The sequence below is a fragment of the Brachyistius frenatus genome, unplaced genomic scaffold (genome assembly GCF_029030835.1).
Source record: "Brachyistius frenatus isolate BFR_SWC_R1_liver_20210118 unplaced genomic scaffold, ASM2903083v1 Contig_74, whole genome shotgun sequence".
Lineage (NCBI taxonomy): Eukaryota > Metazoa > Chordata > Actinopteri > Embiotocidae > Brachyistius > Brachyistius frenatus.
The window spans coordinates 1,346,548-1,360,937 of NW_027210673.1; the positions used below are offsets into that span (position 1 = coordinate 1,346,548).

Here is a 14,390-nt window from a genome sequence, read left to right on the forward strand (position 1 = left end):
ATATTACCGTCATGTTATACAATTACTGTTACGTTATCCAATCAGCTTCCTCTATACACTATTACTACAAAGCTAATATTGGGATTAAAGGCCGTTTACTTCCCGGTCTAAAAGAAACGTTGCTAGTTCAGTATCCAACTTCATTCTTGTCCTCACTGAGAACTGTCTCTAGTGGTGTCAAGCAAGACTTATGTTAAAGTTTGTGTAGCTTTTGTTTCGCCATCAGTTTTAACCATCGTTGCGTTTATTGTTCCATTCACCCATATTACGATTTTCACTTTGTATTTCATAATTTCAACTCAGTATCTCAGTATTTTGAGACACCATCTTCATTTGTAGCATGCATAATGTTGCTTTTTATTTTTTTTATTTCCTGGCAGAAATGAGCCTCCACAGAGTTCACTGGTTCCTGTTCAGGCAGAGCAAACACTCAAAATGCAAGAGGAGCCCATTTTTTTTTTTTCCAGATGATTGCATTTTTTCCACGTGTGCCTTTGGTCACTGAGTAATCAGTTTAGCTGCAGCTCAGTCTCAATCGCGGGACATTAGATTCGTGCAATGTATGAATTTCCATGATTTTAATGTGCAATGATACATTGTGCGACACATTCATTCTGCATGTGTCTGCAGAGCATCGTGATGAGTCACTGGCACTTTCATTGCTGCGTGCTCCCACTTCATCCCCAATACTTCAACTCTGGCCGTGTTTCTATTTTTGATGTTCAAGGTCATTGCGTAGGGATGAAACGTCACGATGACGTCGACTCCCATCCCTTTACCCCTGCACCTTTTACTTGCACATTCAAAACTGTGTGTATTTCTACTACGTACCACTAGAGGACCCCTGGTTTTAAATCCCCCTTCGGTTTTTTTTTTTTTTTTTTAATCGAGTCCTACTCCTATGGTTAACCAGGCTGCTCCCTCCTCCCTGCCTGCCTGCCTCCTTCCCTGCCTGCCTGCCTGCCTGCACTCCCACCTCCTCTACCTCCCTCCGCTGGACTCAAATGCTCGTAACACCGGTAGGTTAGCTGCTGCTCGGTCTGTCAAGCCAAAGATACAGTGTCAAGGCTTTGATTTCACTCCACAGACACCAGGGGAAGACCGCGGAAACGAGTCCGAGCGGTACGTACACACGACGGGATGCGGTAAAAAAAAAAAAAAAAAAAAAAAAAAGTCTGATTCAGTAAATGTGTGTGTGTTAAAATCTCACCTGGGGGAAACGTTACGGGACCGTGTCGAGCTTCAGTTTCGTTTTGGGAGGGGTGGGGGGTTGAAATACTGAACTGACACGTTGAGGCTGGGATGTGCTTGCAACAGAGGCAGCAAATCGTTTCCCGTTATGTGGCATGTGTTCATCCTATGGCGGTTTAATGATGCGGAGTTCACGGTAACGGGCCTATTGCAGACTGCCGTTATGAACCGCGGCTGAATAAACGTTACACCGGCGTCGTTCATATGCATTGTCATATTTTACCCCATTGCAGAAACCGAGGTGATCCACATTCATGTCAGAGACGGAGCGACTTTATTGGTTTATATTTACATTATTATTATTATTATTATTTTTTTTTTTTAGCTCGCTCGGTTTTGCACGTCACCGCTGTAAACCGGGTCTAATCCCGTATTTCTCCGTCCGAGACGTGCAAAAAGGGGGTCGCGTCTATCGGCTTCCGGGAATAATTATTATCATGTGGGCTGAGATGTTGTTAGCAGTGGACGGTAAACCCACTTTAACTGAACCCACCTCCTTTTTCATTGGTAGAGCTCAGAGAAGCTGCTCACCTCCTCCAGAGGGGCTGAATCATTTATCATTTTCGTTGAGTATTACTTTCTCGATTAATTGATTTGCTGCGTGTTCTTCAAAATGCCAGAAAAAAAAAAGTTGATTAAAAATGCCTTGTTTTGTCCCGATCGACAGTCCACAACCAAAGGATGTTTGGTTTATTGTTATGAAGCACTAAAATCACCCAAAACAATATTCACCTTAAAGAAGCTGGAATCAAAGGAGAGCAGCATTTTCCCAGCAAGAAATAACCGAAAACAATCAATTAATCGACTCATAGTTGTGGTTCCCTCTAAAACACACACACAACGAACAGTGTGTCCTCTAGAATCAAACTAAAGCAAAAAGAAGCATTTTAATACAAATTAAAGATCAAGTACAGTCATTATTGTTTAATAGCATGCATGCAGGAGGCCAATTCTATTGCACCCATTTTACTGTGTTCCTCTACTTCCCTGCTGAGGTCTCACACTCCTCCACATACATCTAGCTGTTGAGCAAGATGTCAGGCAGGACAGGAAGACTTGCAGCAGTACATGCTTAAAAAACAAACAAAAAAACACATCATTTCCCAAGAGATATATTGGTTATGACTCGGCCAAGCAGTGTGATAAAGCATTCCTGCAGCCTTGAAATTATTGATGAGGTGAGCCATTCTTGGGTGTAGGGTGACATCCTGTGCTTTCCGGTGGAACTGTCTCACCTTTGTGGCTGCAGTGCTCACACAAAATGGGTTTAATTTCATTCGGCTGAAAACAACAACCTGCTGTTAAATGTGTGTTTAACCTGCATGCAGGACTGCAATGTATACCGCCTTTCCCTGAAAGGACACTAAAATCTCACAAGCAAGGACTGCTAAAATGTCACTGGCGTATGCGCGCTGAATGGGAATGATGTGTAGCTGTGCTAATGGGGAGATGACATGCAGCTGTGGGAAAGTTAAACGCTCAGGATATTCCTTACGGTGATCTGCAGACTGTAATCAGATACATCAATGCTGGATTGTCTTCTTTTTTTTTTTTTCTTTCTTCAAAGGAAAGATCACCAACAGTGACATTATTATTTCTTTGTCAAGGCAGTAGGAAAGCTGAGATGGAGGCAAAACAGAGGAGAGACAAAAACCCTGGTTGACTTTAGAAACTGGGCCACCGGGGATACCTGTGGTGTCAGAGGAGAGACTAAACATTACGCCACTCCTCTGCACAGGCAGGGCATTTTCGCTGCCTAAAAGCTAGACTTTCTGATCTACATCAGGTGATTGCAACAATGCTTACTTTTGTCCGTTTCATGGTTGCAACATGAAGTAAAAGGAGTAGAATACCTGTAGCAGAAATGCATTGCTGTGCCCGGATCATAACCCTCACTCCTCTGGTTGGAAATGGAGATTGCGAGAGAGCTTCCATGAGTAGGTATTAGGTTTATAATCCTGATGCTGTAGGGAAGAGGAAATAGTAATCAGATTTATCTGTGACACCACAAATTGCATCCCCTCTTCCTGCATGGCTGTCGAGCTCCAAAAATAGATCTTATAAACCGTCATTTCAAAAAGGCACGATAGTGGCAATGTAGCGGATGTGCGTTGGGGAAGAAAAAAAAAACAGGATGAATGGCTGCATGATAATCATAATCATGCATCAAATGCACAGATATCAGTCTGTATGTAAATTGTATAATACTACCTCATAGCAGCTTTGCAGTAGTCTGAAGTAATACTCAGAAATGAATCATTTAAAAAAAAAAAGAAAAAAAAGAATGGCTCCAGAAGGGATGTGAAACTGGACAGATTGAGTTTTATGTTTGCTCTGGCCTCTGAGCTCTTGCAGCTCAGAGAAGTACTCAATGGAGGATTGCAGAAAAACACACTCGTGTCTGACGCCGTCCTCGTGGCTTAGAGCTTGCAGTGTGTTTATCAGTCCAGTTCATGTGAGACAGATGGACTGGTAACAACAGCCTGCACTGAGCTAATGAGGAGGACCAAGGTGTTTATTTTTTTTTTCCCTTTCTTTCCTGTCTTCTCAACTATAGTCACAGTCACATGCACTAACCACCCCAGTGCTTTGTCACTCTCACTTCCTTCTATCTTTCACTGAACTCACTGTCGTTCAGTCAGCAAGACATTTACTTTGTTGGCACTTGACAACAGGAGCAGCCGAGGGAGCTGTGATGCACAAGGTACATTTTTTTTTTTTTTCCCCCTCTGGTTGATTTGAATGAAATGAATATAATTTGCATTCAGTTTTGCATAGGAAATTAACTTGGGTGAATTTGTCTCGAGGTTTTCAATGTCTTTGAGATTAGTTTTTATCTTTCTTTAGAGACTGAGACATACTTTAGAGCAGATTAGCCGAAGGGACCAGCTACATTCTCTTATTTCTACCAGTTTTATCAGTTTTTTATGCACCTTCATAATGCATACTGATTCATATTGTTTACTTGGAAAAACATAACATTTTCTTACATTTAGTCCCTTTATGAACTGAATACATACATGCGTCTGTCTATCAATATACGTATCTTTGCTAATGATAGACTTTCCAAGGTTTTTTAACATGGCTTAAAACAATCGAAAAAAGTTTGACATTTTTCAGCAATGAATATGCATTTTTGTTTTAGGTTGATAAGAAATGCACCATATGCTCTTAATCTTACAAAACTGTGATGAAAGAAATGGCAATAGACAATATAACACTTCTTTAATCCAAATCTTTTTCATTATCAAACGTAATTGTATCATAATTAAATATTTTTTTCTCTCAGGGGAGAAAATTATCGAGTGAGTATCGCTGTGTTCAGCTGCATTCTTCTTTTATATTATTCTTATGCTTAGAAAAGTGGTGTCATTCCTAAAAGGCATGTAAAGCATCACGCTTCCACAACCTCCCCCACACCTTTGTTTTATTAGTTGGATTAATGCATTAAACTGCCAACACAGGCCCATGAACCTGTAATTGATAAAAGTACTTTTAGGAATCGTCTTTAACTACTGTCAACATTTTTCTTTCGAGATTCTTCTTGTGTCCTTATCAGTAAGCTAGGATTTGTTTCCTCGTTGTTAAAATTGAAAGGATGAATAAGGGTCAAACTGTGAACTGTTATCTTCCCCAGCCATCAGCTCGCACCATCTACGAGCTCCTGGTATCATTTAGTGCGTCCAATGGCCGGTTTAAGGGGCTGGTTTAACTTGTTAAGTTCAAGGTTGTGCATAAAGTTGCATAATCCCCTATTGTTTACTCATCATTGCTTATCAGCTCTAGTGATGCAAACTCAAAATATAACCCCAGTGAGAAAGTGTGTGTGTGTGTGTGACGTTTTAAGTCACTTGTGATTGGCTGGTTTGACAAAGATGTTTTTCAGTCACATTTGCCCCCATTTTTTTTTCATCTTGTTTGCCAGACGTAACCCTCCACCTCAATAGTGCTGTGAATTGAAAAGTGGCTTTAGCGGTATGTTCATGTGAGGCCTGCAGAGAAGAAATACCAGTTCCACAGCAGTTTGTTATCTTTTCTCGTGCTGCGAGAAAAAAAAAAATTCGTTGGAAGATGTGGTTGATGAGCGAAGCCTCTTGCCGTGGACACTGCACACTGAGGCTAATTGATTCCACACAGACTCCCAATTGTCATGAGAAGACAGTGCAGCCCTGCTATGGCTGTGGGGGTCAAATGAATGCCCTGCAGCAGACACAGTGATGCGCTGCAGAAGAAATGGTGTCGACGGCTAACGCTGCAGACATAGTGGAGAAGGAGAGAGAGGTCAGTTTGATGGATATGAGGCGCCGGTGGTGTGTTGGCTACTTAAAAGAAAAACATCAGACTGCTGACTTTGGAGTTAATGTGTATGCTCAAGAAGAAGTCGGTGACAGAAAAAAAAGGGAAACAAAAGGAACATGCAGCAATGTGAGAAAGTGGGCTCAGTGTCACCGCTGGGTGAGAAAACAGCTAGAGGAAGATGAGTGATGGAGGTGGGCTGTGTGAAGCTCCAGGGAGCAGGGAGGAGAGAACGCCCCCCCAACAGAGACCAGAGAGGCAGCTCAATGACCTGATCTGTTCCCCCTCCCTCCTCCTCCCTCCTCCTCATCCCTCCTCCACCTCTGGAGTCCCCATCCAAACTAAACACACCAGACCTCAGCTGCGTTCAATGCCCAGATGTAGTCGAAGGGAACCTAAACATCCACTCATGCTGCGCAGTCGCTCTGAAAGAGGACCTGAAGATTATTGGTGCCATATGACTGTGCGCACATGCACTTTACACACAAAACCCGCAAGTCAGCAAAGATCTAAGAGGAAAAAGCAGTGTGTGAGAGTCGTGACTGAGAGAAATGATGGGGGGGAGGGCCGGTGGGAGGGAGAGGGAAGGAGGCGGACTGCACACGCAGTGGCAGGTTTTGATTGGTGGATGAAGGGGTGGAGAGAATAAAACGGGAAGCATCTTTTCCCACTGAGGGCTTTCTGTACCGAAAATAGGGAGAATCTTGACCACATCAGACACATTTCATCTGATTTCTCAAATTACCGTTGTAGCCTCCAATGAGCTGAGCTCAAAGCGAGGATTCAAGGACACGCATGACCCATGCATGTTCCAGTGATGATAGATTTGTTTAACAGAAAGTAATCCCTCTACAGTGATGTAGAAGCCCCATTTTTAGGGAACTGTCAGTAATGCTGCTTAATTATACGTCTCTATGGGACTGTATCTTCTGTCAGTGTCATCGTTTTACACCTGATGTAGTCTTTAGATGACAAAGAGGGATCACCTCTAATAAGTGACACACAGAACTATTGAGAATCACCTGTAGATGTAACGGCAGATGATTAGTCTCACTATTTTGATAGTTGTTCCTTTTTACACATTTTCAAGAAATAACTTCTCAGCTGAGAAGTTGCACTGCTTTTCTTTTTCTTATGTGATCTTCGACTGAATATATTTTGCTTTTCATGTGCTGGTTGGACTGAATACTGTTGACCTTCAACCCCACTTTATACTGTAGGGTTGTATTTGATTTGGTTCCACAGCACACCAGGGAGTGGAGTCAGAAAGGTCTTATTACCATACAACTGATTCTCAGTGGGGAGACTTACATAATCATTTTGTAAAACCTCCATTTTCCCTGAACACAGTACATTTCAAAGCCAGCATTTTAGGAGACTGTTTGGGAAAAAAAAATCTCCATGTTGCAGTGAAAAAAAAAAAGAGAAAACAGTTTGTAATGAACAGACGTCTGATAGAAAAACATTTTTAAATGTAACTGCCTTAATGTGGAAAATTTGTACTCGCAATTGCTCTGTGAATTGTGGCTCACAGAGTGGAATGAAGTCGCCACCGAAGTCGACTGCAGAGTCACGGAGAACCCATTTTTCAGGCACCACACTGACACTCCACACGAGCACTTCCATCTTTAATCTCACTTTCTAAAACTAACTAACTAAAATGCTTCTTGTTGTTGATTTCAGAGGGTTCTAGTTTTTAAGAGCCGCTTTTGCTTTCAAAAGCAACTAGTACAGCTTTGGACAGAAAGCATCCGCCAAATGAACATAATGAAAGAAGACAAACAATTTAATCAGACCCATTTGTGATGTTTCACTATTTTCTGGGATGTATACATCAACCAATTAATTGTGACAGTAAATGAAAACAAACACTAGTTGCTGCTCTGACTAACTAATGTAGATTTTTTTGCAGTAACTTTTTACAAAACCAAGTCCTTGTTGAAATGTTTTTAGAGGCAACAAAGCTTCATTGTAACTGATTCTTTATTTTGTGTTTTTGTGAACTTAAATCCATTAGATGTCACAAAGTCCTTCTTTGTTTCTTTACAGATATCTCAGAACTTGAATTAACAAGAACAGCAAGGAGACGAGTGGACATAAGATAACCTCACTACATAACCCTACTTGAACAGCAGGACACGACTGAAACGAACACCAAAAGAAAAGGAAACGGCACCCGAGTGACCAGCTAACAGACACGTTGAACTTTGACCAGCCGGGGCTTCAGATAAATGGCTGACAAACAGATCAGGTAAGGTTATATGTGACTACAAAGGTTTGGGGGCAAAGCTGTGGCTTTGTTTTTGATGTCGTGACCTTCCACATTTCATATTTTGGTCTCTTTCTCCGTGGTCGTGACCTTCATCCAGTTTGCCTGCCAAATTGATCAATGGGGGAATCGCCGGCCTGATTGGAGTGACCTGTGTGTTTCCAATTGACTTGGCCAAGACTCGCCTGCAAAACCAGCAAAATGGATCTCGCCTTTACACCAGCATGTAGGAAGTTGTTCTATTTCACTTTCAACAGTCACACAGTCCCAGAAAGTGCTGGGCTATTGTCAGAATGTATCAGTAGAATCACTCAGCTGTATCAAGCAGCACTTTGACTAACATACCAAAACTGTTGTGTTTGTGTTTCAGGTCAGACTGCCTTATCAAGACCATTCGGTCAGACGGGTATTTTGGGATGTACCGAGGTATGGTGAAGATTTTTTATCTTTGAGATACTTGTAATTTTTTGCAAGCTCATTGAAGTGTAAGACCAGTATAAAAATGAGAGCATGTTCACTGTTCGTAGTACAGGATCTTTACTTTCCTCTTTATAATGAGGCTACAGACATTACATACAGCTCTCTCTGTCGAAATTTCCAGGCAATTACAAGGACAAATCTTCCACTGTAAACCACCTAATTTTCTTTCCTCAGATTTGATCCCTTTTCTTTTTCTTCTTTGTGGCTCTCTGTCTTGCTCGCTGTCCTTTTTATTCGTTCCCAGGAGCTGCGGTGAACTTAACACTAGTCACGCCGGAGAAAGCCATCAAATTGGCAGCTAACGACTTCTTCAGACATCACCTCGCCAAGGATGGGTGAGGCATGAAAGTGCTGACAGGCTGACTGACACTCACCCACTCCTCTCATTCATATTGTGATTAACCGGCGTGTTTACCAACATATAACCTGACACATTAGCCGGCTGTATTCTCACCAAGGCTCCAGTTAATCATTCACCCTGTCATCTCCTTGGAGCACACAGAGCGTTTCACGGGGGTTTGTTAACGGTGTGGTCTATAAATACATAATTACTTCTGTGTGTGTCGGCAGAAGTTCTGTCCGAAAGCCTGTTACCGAGTAAAATTTAGCACATAATGGTATCACGTGTCGCACATTAGCAACAATCATGGGGTGCTGCTGAAAGCAGACAGCACTCATTGTCCACCGAGGAGCACTGTTTGCATAGAAAAACCTGAAGCTTTCTGGGACCTCTGCCTCCATCTCTATGGTGACAACCATGCAGGCTGATGAATGATTGACTTGTCTGGCTCAGCTGCTCACCTTATGAATTATTAATCTGCCCTTGTGCCTGACATGTTGATACGGAAGACAAAGATTGGTATCACCAGCACCGGTGGTGACAACTCCTTTTTCGAGGACTGTGGAAATAAAGATGTCTGGCTCTCATGCTGTCAGTCCAGTATGTGCTTTAATCTGATCTTGCTTCTTTATCTTTTTTTTTTCTCCTCCAGAAAACTCACACTGCTCAAAGAGATGCTGGCTGGGTGCGGGGCAGGTACATGCCAGGTGAGTGAGTGAGTAAAATGCTGCTTTAGTTGCATCCTCCTGTTCTCCATCTGGAACCCCCGCCTTTAGCCCTGCCAACGTCAGCTCACATACAAACCACAGAGCCTCAGCCGCTGCCTCATTTGTCTCTTGCCTGCAGCCAGAATCTGCTACAGCCACGTTTAAATGCGAGGTAGTAGTTCTAGAAACCTCCTTGGAGTTGGTCTCCTTTAGATTGTGTTATCTGGGGTCTGAAATGTGACCTGTAACGTTCCATTTTAGTGAATGATTTCTAATCACTGAAACATTGCCCTGTTAGCACGCTGGCAGCTCGATGTGAGTGATCAGATAAGACGTTGTGAGAGTGCTTGGCCATGTGCACCGAGTGAGTGAGTCAGAGGGAAATGCCTGTTGACAATAAGGGCAAAGGCTTCAAGGCAGAGGAACATGATTAGATTAGGTGTAGCAGACTTTGGATTAAGATTGTGGCTGTGAACATGGCCATCTCACCCTTAATCCAGTTAACTAGTTGTTACTCTGTGGATTACAGAAGAAAACAAGAGTTGACATTTAGCTAATGGATGCCAATATGTTTACACTGGACAGACATTTGTTCTGACACACTCAGCACGGATAGGTCCCAAACTATTATTATTTGCTCTCACATGGACAACAATTCATCAGATTTGTTCACAGTGTGAACAAACGTGGACTGTGTACTTGACACCTTTTTTTTTGCATATTTTTTTTGTAGGTTATTGTCACAACTCCTATGGAGATGTTGAAAATCCAGCTCCAAGACGCTGGACGAATTGGTAAGAGGAAACTCAATGCACCCGGTAGTTTAGCGAAAGAGTGAAGCGTGGGTGATACACTGGAGAAACAGTGGCCTCATGTGGTCATGTTCGAGATTACAACCTGTTTTATCCTAGTTTCTTTTTTTCCTGTTATGAATTCAAAATGTCTACCCATATTCCTGTTCCTATTGGGTTATTCCAAAAACGTATTTCTTTTCAACTTTTTCTGTAATTCCTGTTGTGCTTCCTGTAGAAGCTCAGAGGAAGCTGATGCCAGAGACGGTGGCAGCAGGTACTGTGGAGACCAAGTCCCCAACAGCCATGCAGCTTACCAGAGAATTACTGAGGGAAAAGGGCATTGCTGGGCTGTATAAAGGCCTTGGTGCCACATTGCTCAGGTAAAAACCAAGCTACAGTTTAACAATAACTTTCTAATGACTGTGATTATTTCTTATTGTATTTCTCTCTCTCTTTTTTTTTTTTTTTTTTGTAGGGATGTTCCCTTCTCCATCATCTATTTCCCCCTTTTTGCCAACCTGAATGACCTGGGAAAGAGAGGCATGGATGGCCCTGCTCCTTTCTACGTGTCGTTTCTATCTGGCTGCCTCGCAGGGAGCACGGCAGCTGTTGCTGTCAACCCTGTTGACGGTGAGCAGTGGGACTGTGAACACAGTTTCAGCGATGTGTGCGCTGACTTTGAAAGTTATGTATTTACCTGAGCTCCTCGTGTTGCAGTTATAAAGACCAGACTGCAGTCGCTGAACCGAGGGAGCACAGAAGACACGTACAGCGGAGTGACTGACTGCATCAGGTGACCTCATTATGTCATTACTGCTACAGCATGTGTGAGGCTGCGGGCACGGTCTGACATCATGCCTACTGGCATGTTAATAGTGCTGGTGGGATGTTTGAGTTGATGTAATGAGCTTTTATTTGCTCTCTAGGAAAATCCTGCGCAATGAGGGTCCGTCAGCCTTCCTGAAGGGAGCCTACTGTCGAGCCTTGGTCATCGCACCTCTGTTTGGCATCGCCCAGGTGATCTACTTCCTCGGTGTGGGTGAATTTATCCTCAGCTTCTTGCCTAAAAAAGACAACTAAGAAGCACCTCCTTTCTGCCTTCCCCTCCCATAACGCATTAACACCAACTATGTGAGGATTCATCTCATTTCTGAAAGAGGTTTTTGAAGGGTCAACACATGACCACTCAGTACATTTGTTTTAAATTTGTTGTGTTGAATGTCCAAATAGTTCAGGAGGGAGCCTTTGTTTGCCATGCTGCCTACGGTGGCACACATAATTCCAGTTGGCAGGCTCAGCTAGCTCTCTGGAAATGAAGCCACAAATATCAGTTCAAGTTTTAAGAGGAATTTTGCTTTATAATTACAAACTTTTATTGCATTTTTTTTTAAAAGTCATTGTTGAATCTGCAAAATAGATGTACTGCCCTTGGTTGCTGCAACTCTGCAAGCCCTACAGCAACTCATTTTTCAAACTTCATTAGCCTTTTAATGACAGAGAAGACCTCAGCAATCTATTTTAATTTATGAATTGTAACTATCTTAGATTACAGAATTAAATGCACATTCCTTCTTCATAAAGGTATTTGAGAACTATGGGTCTTTTAGAATATTCAAAAAAAGGCCATTTTCCCCAGAACTTAAGTCTTAAAAGTTAACATAGATAGAATTAGAGACAAAATATATGCCTCTGTTCCAGACAAAGACCCTGATAACGTGTTAATGTGATACCAGCACAATCCCTATGATCTTTCCTGAGAAGCCACATCCCTTCCTGTAAGTGGCTGCATTGAACTCAGCCATTCAGCTCCGAGCAAACCTGGATTGCCCTGGCTCTTTAAGTAGATCAGGTTCCATCTGATATTTAGTGCTACCACAATGGTTCGACTGTTTTGCCTCCCTGAAATGTATCCGATTCCTGGTTACACACTAGACTGAAGCAACGGTGTACAACATTTGGGCATTATGTAATACTCCCGTTGTTTAAACTCAGCACAGAATCACAAAAAAACCTGCTGCTACACCTATTTCTACATTGTACTTTTGGCCACACCCCAATCAGTGATGTCATCGCAAGAGTTATGCCTCCTGGCGTGATGGAAAGCACCTGCTGTGACACCACTGATGGGATCGTGGCCTAAAGTGTGCAGCAGCAGTTTTCTGCCGTGTGTGATTCATTGTGGATCCAGATGAAGGCATCGGTTGTGAACACTAAATGGGTCGAAAGTAATTTTAATAGAAAGACAGATTATTAGTGATTATGCTGACAAATGGTGAGACATCACCTCTGGAGACCTGTGTGCACAGTCATCCATTGTGGAGCTGCAAAGTCTCGAGTAGTTCACGTCCCTCAGATGCAGACCTAATTATTTTTGTTTACACGTGGGTTCACACTCAGTTTTCATTCTTTGTCCAAACTTGAAGTCAGTGGCAGGACCCAAAGAGCTAATGAAAAAACATTCTTTATCAGCGAATCAAACCAATGTGTGCTCAGTGATTTTTTTTAATTTTTTTTTACCAAACCTCTCTGCTTGTTTGCTTTAGAAGTTTTGTTTGCTTTAAGCTGCGAGGGAAAGCAGCCCTGTCCTATCTTGTTTATGCATCACAACACGGATGCCCTGCCATTGGTTTATCTTGTCAGAGATCAAGGTGACTTTGATGTGTATTATCCAATCACATTCCTTCCTTGCTCCCACTGTCCAAGACGCTCGTCAATTGTACTGTTGCACTGTAGATACACGATGCAACTTCTCAATGTAATATCATTTGTGGGAGTAAGCTTTATTTATCAATATTCCTTTCTATAGGCAGTACAGCACTATATATTTGGATGTGTCGTTTATTTCTGTGTCAAAGTGTCCACCTTAACTATATTGTACATATGCAGATGATATGACTTGTGTTTTAGGATTTATTGTTGGTTTTGTACATGATGGCTTATTTGCACACCTACCTCTCCAGCCCCCCCCCCCCACACACACACACACACACACACACACACACACACACACACACACACACACACACACACACACACACACACACACACACACACACACACACACACACACATCTCCAGCCCCGCTCCCCCCTCAATTCATATCACGGTGGTTTTATGTTATAACGATGTGGACATATCAAATGAAGGAACATTAATGTAACAAGCATCATTTTAACTTGAATGCAGCATATTAATAAAGGTTTTTTTTTTTTTAAACTGTATGCAAAGGGGAACCCTAGAGTAGATCTTGGATTGTTTCAATGGAGGTGTCATTTCTCCTAAGCTACTGGTCGAGTCTGTGGGTCAGCCGGTTTCCTACTGTGTAATCAACCAGGACCAAATGAAGCATCATAAAATGCTCATAGAAATGGAGTTGGTTTGAAGTGAGTGACTTATGGCACCACTTAAACAGTTCTGAAAATGAAATGAAATGAAATGCGCCCTTAGACGAGGCTAATAGGGACCTGTTGACATCAGGCTGTAATGCAAATCTGTCTTTTTTTTTTTTTTTTTTAATGGTGCTTCTTTCGTGAGGTAGCTGCAATATAAAGGTGGCGGCACTAACGAACAAGGCTGTACTGACTGAATCACACTCTAGCTGATCTTAATGTTATCACAGTCTTCGCTGAAAGCCATAGTTTAAGGAGGGACTGCTAGACGCCGGCTGGCACCTCCAGACAGGAAAATGGCAAAGAGACCCACCTACTAATGCGACCTTTGCTTTACTGCAGTTTTTTGTTTTTTTTGTGACATTCCGAGTTCATCTCATATATGCTGTTATCGTGATAACAATGCCTATTCTTGTGTTGTTGAGATTATTGTCATGATTGTTTTGGAGCCCCGCCCCTCCCTCATTGTTTTCAGATTGTTTTTAATTTTAATTTTAATAGTGGAATCTTGAAAATGTCCTGCAAGTCATTATGTTTTACTCAGCTGTGAATTTTCACTGACCTTGTGCATTTGGTTATGTATGTGCGTGTGTGCGTCTGACGGTGTAGTGCCGTAGTTGAAGTAATAGTTGTTAAGTGTCACACTGCTGTATTTTTCTCTTTGAATGTCAGTACCATGCTCTCTCTCCCTTCTTTCTTTCTCTCTGTCACGCGCCTCTGCCGTCTACTCTATCTAGCATCCACCGCCGGTATGCAGGTGAACACAGAGGAGCTTCTAAAACACCAAATGTATGACTCGGAGTGTGTACAATCAAAGAAAGCACAAAGGATTATTAGGCACAAGAGACCACGTGAATACTTAAA

At 42.3% G+C, this 14,390-nt stretch overlaps 1 protein-coding gene across 2 annotated transcripts; it reads left to right on the plus strand.

Annotated features, from left to right (window-relative positions):
- The first annotated feature begins 887 nt into the window (after positions 1 to 887).
- On the plus strand, positions 888 to 13,108 carry slc25a22a (solute carrier family 25 member 22a). 2 transcript variants are annotated; one of them, XM_069708254.1, is made up of 11 exons: positions 888 to 1,122; positions 7,597 to 7,798; positions 7,917 to 8,042; positions 8,187 to 8,242; positions 8,541 to 8,631; positions 9,289 to 9,343; positions 10,077 to 10,137; positions 10,373 to 10,517; positions 10,613 to 10,767; positions 10,855 to 10,930; positions 11,064 to 13,108. In XM_069708254.1, exons 2-11 carry the CDS (start codon positions 7,779 to 7,781, stop codon positions 11,215 to 11,217), a joined length of 939 nt encoding a protein of 312 aa, XP_069564355.1. In that variant the 5' UTR covers positions 888 to 1,122; positions 7,597 to 7,778; the 3' UTR covers positions 11,218 to 13,108. The 2 variants fall into 2 exon arrangements, with proteins under 2 accessions (XP_069564355.1, XP_069564356.1); XM_069708255.1 differs by having other exon boundaries at positions 888 to 1,019.
- Positions 13,109 to 14,390: the final 1,282 nt, after the last annotated feature.